Consider the following 11,559-nt stretch of genomic DNA (forward strand, 5'->3'; position numbering starts at 1 on the left):
TTGGGTTTTTTTGTTTCAGAAGATCCAAACATGAGAAATCGTGTTCGCCAGTGAAAATACGTATCTCATTCACCCAGCCAATTTTCTGACAGATGTCATCAAAAAATTTCGAAAAAATTTGTTTATACACTCCACGATATACAGGGTGGCTGGCTCCACGATATACAGGGTAACTTTTTTTCTATTTAATGAATCTGGTTAATTTTTTTTATTTTGCAGATTGACTTTTACATGTAACAAAAATGGATAACTGGGACACTGAAACAAGAATTTGGATTGTCCGCCGCTATCACGCACTGGAGTCCGTARTTTCGATTCAAAGAGAGTATAGGCGCACGTTTGGCGGCAATCCTCCGAGCAGATGGACCATAATGAGACTTTGCCGAGCATGGGACCTCGACCAACAGAAGACCTTACCATCGAAGCCCTTCAGTTCGAACGGAGGAAACAATCGCTGCTGTAGCTGCTGCCATACAAAACAATCCACGTGTTTCGACAAGAAGCTTATCTGCTCAAATGGGTGTAAGCAGACAGTCATTACAGTCAATTATACACAAAGATTTTGACTTATTCCCATATAARATTGAAATGGTCAACAAACTGAACGCTGCAGACTTGCCGATTCGCTTGGAATTTTGCCAGAAGATGCTTCAAATGGTATAAGAGGATGGAAACATGTTGAACTGTCTTTTCATATCTGACGAGGCCCATTTCGATTTAAACGGCAACATAAATAAACAAAATTGACGAATATGGAGTGCTTCCAACCCACAGATACTCCATGAGACGGAATTGCATCCACTTCGTGTCACAGTGTGGTGAGCAGTTTCATCACGCTGCATTGTCGGGCCCTACTTCTTCGAAGAAAACGGTCACACCGTTACGGTTACCGGAGACCGTTACTTGAGCATGTGGAGAGCCGAATGGGAATTTCTTTCAACTCTGTGTGGTTTCAGCAAGATGGTTTAGCTCCTCACATAGATCAACCTGTTATGACAGAATTGCGACGAAATTTTCCCAATAAGCTGATATCCAGAAGCTCCACATTCCGTTGGCCACCCAGGTCGCCTGACCTTACTGCATCTGACTTTTTCTTGTGGGGTTATTGCAAACAGAAAGTCTACAAAGCAAAACCAACAAATTTGAATGAACTAAAGCAATCCATTCGAGAAACAATTGCGCTATTCCTGTCTCAACTCTCCAAGCAGTAATGAACAACTTTTTGGTAAGATGCCGGAAATGCATCAACGAGCAGAGGGGGCATTTAAATTCCATTATTTTTAAAACTAATGAAGCTATATTTAATAAAATTGAATGAGCTTTAACATGAGTAAAAGAAAAATGAATTCCATACACTGAAAAAAAAAAATTATTTGAGTTTCTTAATGTAGCAAAATTCATCAGCCACCCTTGATATATACCTATAGAGCGTACTATTCACAACACCATCATCTATCTTGAGATCCAGCATTCATTATTGGATAATATTCGTACGAATAGACCACGTTCAGCACACATTGAAGAAAATATAGACGCCGTTACTGAGAGTATATACGAATACCGCGAATATGAAAACAAGCTAAATTGCCGCTTTTGGGACGAAGAGCAACCTGAAGAGATTCTAGAGCTGTTATTTCATTCAGAAAATACAATGGTTTGGTGCAGTTTGTGGTACGGTGAATCATCGGACAATAGTACTTTAAAAATGATGCCGGTCAATGGCGGCCCTTATCACGCCATGATAACCAACCGATTTATTTATGCCAGAAATTGAAGCTCGCAATCTCCGCGACATTTGGTTTCAACAAGACGGCGCATCAATAACTAGATTTATTGAGAGAACAGTTCGGTGAGCAGAAAATTTCACGTTTGGGGACGGTCCTTTGACCTGCAAGATCGTGTGATATTACACATTTAATATTTTTTCTATGGAGATAAGTAAAGCCTAAAGTCTGTGCCAAATTCGCTTCTAATCAGGCCGAAACGCGATCAACGCGAATCATTCGCCAGTTACCAGTCGAAATGCTCGAACGAGTAATCGAAAACTGGACTCAACGGATTGACCATCTGAGACGTAGTCAAAGAAGTATTCTTCAAAAATTAAATGCTGAAGAATTTTATTTCGCCTGCTAATAAACACTCCACATTAAATCTGGAGTTTTTATGATTTTTCTTTAAAAAGTAGGAATCTTCGAAGTGGATCACCTTTTATCATCACTAATCTTAAAGCAATAAAGTCAGTGAAGCTAGAGCAGTCTTCACTAGATGTTTTCAGACACAAAGATACATAAAGTGTATTTTATTTCAATAGATAACTATTAGCTGCATATTTTGCTTGGATGATTAGCCAAGATATGTATGTATATTGGCTTGTCAAAAAATCCTTACACAAAAACTAAATGCATTACCTGTTCATGCTTTTTTCTATTAAAAAAAGTTCGTAATAACAATTAACTACATACATATATTTTGACAGATTAAAATGCTAATAAACCAAAATTACGGATTTTTGTACATCTACATTGTGTTAAAATTACGATGAAATAGGAAAAAATTTTAATATTCTATACCTCAAATGAACAAAATAAATATATTTACACTCGTTCAACATGTTGCTACGGTGTACAATGTTTTATGTATCACATAGAACTAACGAGATAGATATACAGTTATATACAGTATATATAAAAAATTAGATGACTAAAAAAAAAAAATTAAGATATCATGATGAAACTTGGTATGCCGCTCTTTTAATACAAAAAACATTACGATTTCGTAGATTGTTGTAATCGTACCACTCCTCTAACTAAGCACTCAACTAAGATATAAAACTGTAATTTGGTACAGGGGATCGCAGTAGCAAGGGGCACTTGTGGACGAACATTTTCGGAATAGCGGTTGTGGCCCCGCTCTCTAATAAGTGTTTGTGTACATATCCCCTGAACAACGAACGTTAAAACAACAAAATTTTCTGACCGCAATAAAAACTCTTACTGGTGGTGTGAAAATGGATGAAATCTTTTTGATGACCAAATTTAATCTTCATATAACGGTCCTTCTCAAAACTACTAAAAACGCAGTAAATCAATAACCAATTACGCCGTAGACATGAGATGATCGGAGTTGGTAAGAGAGGGCTTTATGCGAGCCGGTGTGATAGTTGGATGGTGGGCGTGGCACCGTCCACTTTTTGGTGAAATCACTATCTCGGGACCCGAAAAACTGATTTAGACTAAACGCAGTATGTGGCATTTTTTCATATTCCTATGTCACAGTGTGAAAATGGTTTGCCCATTGGACTACCTCCACGCCTACTTAAAATATGACACAATTTTAAATTGCATTTGATTAATTCACTTTCCAGTACTCAAATCAAGACGTAATTAATATAACGGGATAAAACTTTACACTTTTTGTAGCCAAAAATCATCCATTTGAAAACGAACTAAAGTGAAAAAGTGAACTATCACTTTCCAGGTTTGTGCGCTGGGTTTGGTACCCGCCACATAAAAAACTATGCCAATGAAAAGAAGAAACAGCCTCGGATAAGTGACCCCCTTTTGATGACTATACTGCAAAGGTGTTAAAGACAAATATTTAAGGGCATGAACCTGGACTACTCGGCTTATTATTGTTCTCCTCGTAAAGGTAAAGGCTGACATCACCGCCCACCAAAAAGTGCCCTTTACTATACTTGCTGCATTGGCTATATTAAGGAGCGCAAATGCAAGGATCAGGTTGAAATTTTACGCATATACTTCATCGTTCCGTTCATTTGTCTTCTTTCATGAATTTTGAACAAATGCTTATGGTTTCCTTTCACTGGTTCTAATCGTCACCAATTTTCAGCCAAATCGTTTCAGTCGATCTTGAATTATAAATAGTGTAACTAACACGACTTTATTTTATATACATATATGAATTGGAACTCAATATTAAATTGTTTATTTACATATTTGTAATAATGCATACATAGAATATCTGTTTTACCGAATTCGTTTTCGTCGCGTAAATATACATTAACATGTATAAAAATTTGGCATATAACGTGCCTCCGACTTTATACCCTACACTAAAGTTGTACATATTAAATTATTAAATTTTAAATAATTTTCATAAAATCCCTTAAATAATTAAACAGTACGGTAAATTTTATTTATTATTTAGTAAGAGAAAACTATTATTATTATTATTATTATTATTATTATTATTATTATTATTATTATTAATATCATCACTCATTAATTTATCTGCACCGCACTTAACAGAACTGTAATTATTCTTTCATTCTTATTCTTCTGCGCATTCTTACAGAGGTCACACCACTTTTATTCTTTTACGCATATTCATCTAGAACACGCCGAATAAAAGTATCAGGATAGACAAAAGTTGAAGCACGTGTTTTAATCAAGGCACAGAAAAACCAACAGAATCGGAAGCAACCATAAGCTGACGACCATAAAACCCATACTGGTGACCCCCACAAGTGAGAAATCTTTCGAAAATAAAAATATGTCCAACGACAAGCAAGAGACACCGGCTCCAGAGCAACAGGCACCAATGCGGGTGGACACGCTGGATCAAGGGAAAGTTAAGCTCCCAGATTTCGTTGAGGAACATACCGACCTATGGTTCTGGCAAGTCGGGGCGGCATTTGAAGCGGCAGGTATCGTGTCCGACAAAAGCCGATACTATACCATAATTGAACAACTGCCTACGCGCGTTATGTACAAACTAGCTGATTTCCGTACGAATCCACGAGCACGCAACAAAATGTACGAAAACCTCAAGGCTCGAATCATTGACCAATTTGCCGATAGCACACAAACCAAACTAACGAAATTCCTCAGGGACTTATCACTCGGTGATCGCAAACAGTCACAGTTGTTAGCCGAAATGCGGACAAGGGACTCAGCTACACCGGTTACAGACGAGCTCCTAAAGCAGTTATGGCTCCGGAATCTGCCTGAATAAATACGCGCAATTCTATCCGCAGTCGAGCACATTACATTGGTCAACGCAGCAACGATGGCCGATCGTATCATGGAGGCATGGAGACAGCAACTCTTTCATACACGCTGTTCAACAAAGTCCTCAGCAGACAGTAAACACACACCCACACCAAAGCACCGGCAATGAACCTGCAAGTCAAGCAGTTCTAGAAATGCAAGGGCAGATCAATGCGCTCTCGCTGGATCTCCGAGACATCAAATGGCTACGCCGCGACAACCAACGAAGACCAACAGCAACACCTACACGATCAGATTCACGAAGTCGCGAACAACACGACACATGCTGGTATTACTACAAATACGGGACGAGCGCTCGTAAGTGCAGGCCACCATGCAAATTTGACCGTACGGCCGGCAGCACACAGGAGGAACAAAAAAACTAGTACCCCGAGCTCAAGCCATGGGAGGCACTTGCCAGCTCGGAAACGGCAATAACAACCTCCGCCTTTTCATAAAAAACGTTTACGACAATCAACATTTCCTCATCGACACCGGAGCAGATATATCGGTTATCCCAGCAACCGCAACAAACAACACTCATAAACCGACGATTACCCAGTCAATTTACGGGGCGAATGGAACGCCAACACAAACATTCGGACAGAAAATTCTGAAACTAAGTTTCGGCCTCCGTCGCCTTTTTGAATGGACATTTTGCATAGCCGACGTAAAATCGCCAATTATCGGCGCGGATTTCCTAACGACCTGCTAGTAGACTTAAAAAACAAATTACTAATCCATAAAATAACGAGATTACATACGTACGGTATAACGCGAGCTATAGCTACCACATTAAACTTGTTACTGGTACAAACAAATACACAGAATTACTCTCAGAATTTAAGGAACTATGCGCACCGTCACATAATAAACGCATTGCCAAAACTGCAACGTTCCACCACATCGTCACGAGCGGTCCACCAGTGAACGCAAAACCACGTCGCCTCACACCCGAAAAACTAAAAGCCGCCAAAGCGGAATTCGAATACCTGATGGCGAAGGGTATWTRCCAGCCGTCCAAAAGTCAATGGGCTTCGCCACTTCATATGGCCCCTAAAAAGGACAATACCTGGAGACCGTGCGGGGATTATAGGGCACTAAACGCCGTCACCGAAAAGGACAGGTACCCGATTCCAAATATCCAGACATTGCATCAGGTATTTGTGGGCAAAAGCATATTTTCAACTATCGACCTAGAAAGGGCGTACCACCAGATACCCATGCATCCCGATGATATCGAAAAAACGGCCATAARAACTCCGTTCGGCTTATTCGAATTTAATGACATTTGGGTTATGCAACGCGGGCCAAACATTTCARCGACACATCGGCAGTGTGTTTCGAGGATTACACTTTGTCGTACCATACCTAGACGATATCTGCATCGCGTCCCGCAACGAATCTCAACATAAGCAACACCTTCGAATTGTGTTCAAGCGTTTAAAGCAAAACGGCTTAACCGTTAACGGCATTAAATGTGTTTTTGGTCAGTCAAACGTGAGGTATCTCGGTCATTTAGTCACACCCAACGGTATTCTGCCACTGCCAGAAAAAGTAGAGGCAATAAACGCTTACACGGAACCAACCATCGCAAAGGACCTATGACGTTTCATAGCAATTATCAACTTCTACCGAAGATTTATACCCGGCGCTGCACATACTCAAAATATCCTGCAAGCGCTTATTCCGGGCAACATCAAAAACGAAAAACGCAAAATTCAGTGGACCGAAGAGTCGCGAAAAGCATTCAACGATGTTAAACTAAAATTAGCCAATGCAACCCTGCTCACGCATCCACAAGAAAACGCACAACTCACACTATCAGTCGATGCATCAGACAACTGTATCGGAGGCGTGCTGCACCAAATAAAAAACGGCGAGGCGCAGCCACTAGGATTTTTTTCCCGCAAGTTAACAACATCTCAACGTAATTGGAGTACATACTCAAGAGAGCTTTTCGCCGTATATAAAAGCGTTAAATACTTCGCCGACCAACTAGAAGGTAGATGTTTCTCGATCTACACCGACCACAAACCAATCACTTTCGCTTTTAAACAGAAACCCGAAAAGGCAGAGCCACGACACCTCCCATACTTGCATTACGTCAGCCAATTTACGACTGATATACGTTACGTAAAGGGTAAAGAAAACACAGTACCCGATTTTCTTTCACGCATCAATGTAATGCAACCTATCGACTACGAGGTCATTGCGGCAGAACAGAATACGGACAGTGAACTGAAATCCATTCTTCAAGGGAACGACCGCTGCAGCATAACTTTGACTAAGATGCCCGTGCTCAATTCAGCACAACAGATATATTGCCATATCTCAAACAACAAATGCAAACATTACATTCCGAAGTCATGTCGAAAAACTATTTTTAACGCTACACACGACATTGCACATCCTGGTATTCGAGCGACTATCCGACTCATCAAACAAAGATTCGTCTGGCCCAACATTCACCAGGACGTTGCAACCTGGGCAAGGCAGTGCATACCGTGCCAAAAATCGAAAATTCAGCGGCATACAGACTACACCCGGACGGTACGATACCACAGAGTCACGTTTCGACCACATTAACATCGACATAGTCGGCCCACTACCGCCTTTAAACGATTACCGAAACCTACTAACGATCGTCGACAGATTTACGCGATGGCCAGAAGCAGCACCTATCAAGAACATAACGGCTGAAACTGTCGCCACCACACTCATAGAAACAAGGATCACGCGATTTGGTGTACCTTCTAAAATTACAACGGACCAGGGGCGACAATTTGAATGTCAAGTTTTTAAGCAGCTCAGCGATCGGCGAAACTGGGCAATCGAGTTACCGCTCATCATGCTTGGATTTCGAACGATATTTAAAGAGGACATACAGGCAACACCGGCGGAACTAGTTTACGGAAAAAGCTTGCGACTACCAGCAGATGTTTTTACCGAACCGAAGCCATACCAAAACGAAGCAGAGTTTGTGCAAGAATTCAGACATGCAATGGAATCGATATAACAAACGCAAACGGCGCACCACAGAAAAATAAAACCATTCATGCAAAAGGAACTCCATCAATGTACGCAAGCCTTCGTGCACAACGACGCAATTGGACCACCACTGCAGCAACTGTATGATGGACCATTCGCAGTAATAAAACGTCATTCGAAATATTTCACGCTGGACATCCGAAACAAAATTAGAAAAATTCCCTTCCTGGGAAGAAAAGTTCGATTCCCTAAACGTCTGCGTATGTAGCACACACAGTTTAGTACGCGAACACACCTAACACCCAAGGGCAGCACCATCAATTCGATGGTTTGGCAGCACTCATGAATTTATCTGCACCGCAGTTAACATAACTATCATTATTCTTTCATTCTCATTCTTCTGCGCATTCTTACAGAGATCACACCACTTTTATTTTTTTACGCATATTCATCTAGAGCACGCCACATTCCGAATGAAAGTATTAGTATAGACAAAAGTTGAAGCACGTGTTTTAATCAAGGCAAGGAAAAGCCAACAGAATCGGAAGCAACCATAAGCTGACGACCATAAAACCCATAATTATATATTTGTACGTATAAAATTATAAATAACTATACATACATCTATCAGAAAGACCATTTTGGCACATATTCAGCAATAGCCCTTGTTCTTTGTCAAACAAAAATCCTGCTTTAACGCATATGTCCATATAGTACGAGTTCAATTTTATCCGTAATAACAAAACACTTACTTAATAAAAAGAGTTATCACTACATATAAAAGTATACGCTGAGAAATAGTCCATTCTTTTACACATATTTTATTACATAACATATTGTTTATGCGACTTCATGGCATCTCGCCCCTCAACACAATATCCATTACACAGCTCACACTCATCACACATCACAACAGTCAGCACACAACCTACATTATCATACACGCAACCCCACGCAACAAACCAACCACACTACACACACACCACACGTCATCGTTTTCACCACCTAACCGATCAAAAAGGATTGGTTAGATCGGGATGTATTTCATTCGATTTCTACGCCCGTAAACGTTACATACGTCTCGCCAGCTCTTGAATTTCCGTCAAAGTTGTGGTCCAATTTTGGAAAATCGTTCCGGTTGAGTGTGGTTGTGCATTGACAGCAGCAGCAGTGAACATAATAAATATTAAAAAATATATACACATATTTAATAAAATATATAAAATATTGTGAATATAGTAAATGGCAATCTGTTGAAGTGTTCCCCGAAAAGAAAAATAAAAGTTATTGAATTGTTACTCTTCACCGTTGAATTATAAATCTTTAACTCAAACACAAACAAAAAGGGATACATAATCAAAGGCTAAAAGTAAGTATACCCAGTGGAACTAGGTGTAGCGAACAAATGGTCCTTCGAGCCTCTCAGAAAGGCACCTAAGAAAAACACCACAAACAAAAAAGTTAAGAAGTGCAAAAAAAAAAAAAATTAAGAAAATTGCGGGCATATGTATATTAACAAATAGCATTAAACGGGCGCGTTATAACACAAAACAAAGGTCAATAACCTCAACTCTACAAAATGTATGAAACGGGCGCAAAACCAACTAGAGTAAAACAAATACAAAAGAAAAAATAAATCAAATACGGGCGCGGTGAAAAACTAAATAAACAAAAAAAAAAAAAAACAAAAAAAGAACCCCAGTCATACGGCACAGGAGATAAGGATTGTAAGCAACGTGGGAAGAGAACAAAACCTCAACACGGAAGACATCAAACAAGAAAAAAAAACCAAGAAGACAAAACGAGAAGCAAGAAGATAAATAACAAAGAGATACATACACATAAGTATTGCTACCCATAAACCCTTGGCGGAAGAAAAAGTGAGTCCATTCCGATTAAATTTTTAAAACAATTATTTATGCACATTTGTATGTATGTTTAATATACAGTTTAAGCTGTAATACGTAATACAGCTACTTAGAAATAATCCAACTGTTCTATACGAAAAACCAGTTAGACAGTTCGGAATATACATATGTATGTATATATATAGGTACCGAAATAAATGAAAAAATTGCGGTACCTGCCTATTGCTTATTTTGTGTTTCCAAGCACACTGTAATTTTCCAAAATCAAAAAAAAATTTTTTTCAAAGTCAAGTATTATTACTTGCAAGTTTTGGTGATACCCTTTGGGCTAAAACAGCAACAAGCGGGATCGCCTATAATAAATAAGCAAACGCGAGGAAGAAAAGAAAATGCAAATACATACATATGTACACATATAAGTAACAAACAAAGGCTAACAAAGCAACAAACAGGATCGCTTTAACATTAAAAGGAAAGGCAGAAGAAAAAAAAACAGCAGCAACATAACAGTGGACATTTATGTATGTACATATATGTATGTATGTACAATCGCGATCCAATTATTTCGCTTCTTTATCTCTCGTACGTTTTTTCCCTCTCTTAACATACACCAACGTACCAATTAAAGGGTTACAAATAAATACATACATACCTACATATAAGTAATAATATATCCCTGCCAACCATGAGCGGGTAAAAAACCAGATAATAAGTGGGTAAGAAGCGGGTAAACGTGGGGGTAAACACATAGAGTGTGCCGTAAGCCGCGTGAAGATTCTATCCTCACACGTACGTATACATGTCATCATACATCTTTGTTGCGCTCATTCAGCAGTGTCATATAAAAAAGTATATCTGTCCTGCTCTAATATCCCCAATCGACGGCTGGTGCAGGGTTGCATTTTAAACAGCTGATTCAGGGTTGCATTTTTTAATTTCTATTTTAAAAATTCTTATCATCGCATTTGGGTAAACAAAAAATAACCCGAAAATATGCGTTGGTGTTAGTGCATAGAGAAAAAATGTGTTGTAGTATTGAAATATTTCACACAAGAGGGTAGTCGTGGTTGGCAGGGTATAAGATATCTTTATTACTCCGCTCAGCGAACTTAAAAACAAAAAAAAAAAAAAAAAAAAAAAAAAAAAAAAAAAAAAAAAAAAAAAAAAAAAAAAAAAAAAAAAAGAACAGAACAAAACGGAATCGCAATAAATGTACATGATGGAAATCCATATCAACATAGAAACATTGAAAAATTAAAATTAACCAACATACATATTTACGTATGCGCATTTATACATATATGCATACTTATAGCATATATGTACATCGAACCTTCTTTTTCGTTTTCTTTTTGAGCAATCGTATGCGGATGTAATTAATAAAACATTTGCATACATATTCACATATTTAATATTGACATATTTACGACTATATAAAAGATTGTTTACTTATTTTCCGCACATTTCGCTACATTGCACATGCATACGTATTACATACATATGTACATATGTGACAATTGTGCGCAAATATAAGGGTAACAAAAGAACACAAAACATTAAGCATAACTATATACATATAATTATAAACATACATACGTATATTTTTGCGTTATTGTCATTTTCCTTCTCTTTACGTCCTTATCCAAAAGATAAACGTACTAAGGAATAATATACAAATTAATCGCGAGTAT

At 38.6% G+C, this 11,559-nt stretch overlaps 1 protein-coding gene across 1 annotated transcript; it reads left to right on the top strand.

Moving 5' to 3' along the window:
* The first annotated feature begins 4,512 nt into the window (after positions 1–4,512).
* Positions 4,513–4,974, top strand: LOC108965309. Its single transcript, XM_018927631.1, has one exon. The coding sequence runs from the start codon at positions 4,513–4,515 to the stop codon at positions 4,972–4,974; it is 462 nt and encodes a 153-aa protein (XP_018783176.1).
* Positions 4,975–11,559: the final 6,585 nt, after the last annotated feature.

The sequence above is a fragment of the Bactrocera latifrons genome, unplaced genomic scaffold (assembly GCF_001853355.1).
Source record: "Bactrocera latifrons isolate USDA-ARS-PBARC rearing strain unplaced genomic scaffold, ASM185335v1 scaffold_1383, whole genome shotgun sequence".
Classification (NCBI taxonomy): domain Eukaryota; kingdom Metazoa; phylum Arthropoda; class Insecta; order Diptera; family Tephritidae; genus Bactrocera; species Bactrocera latifrons.

Bases quoted from the DNA above. Each gene is read 5' to 3' on its own strand.
- LOC108965309 (XM_018927631.1), top strand. From the start codon at position 4,513: ATGTCCAACGACAAGCAAGAGACACCGGCTCCAGAGCAACAGGCACCA.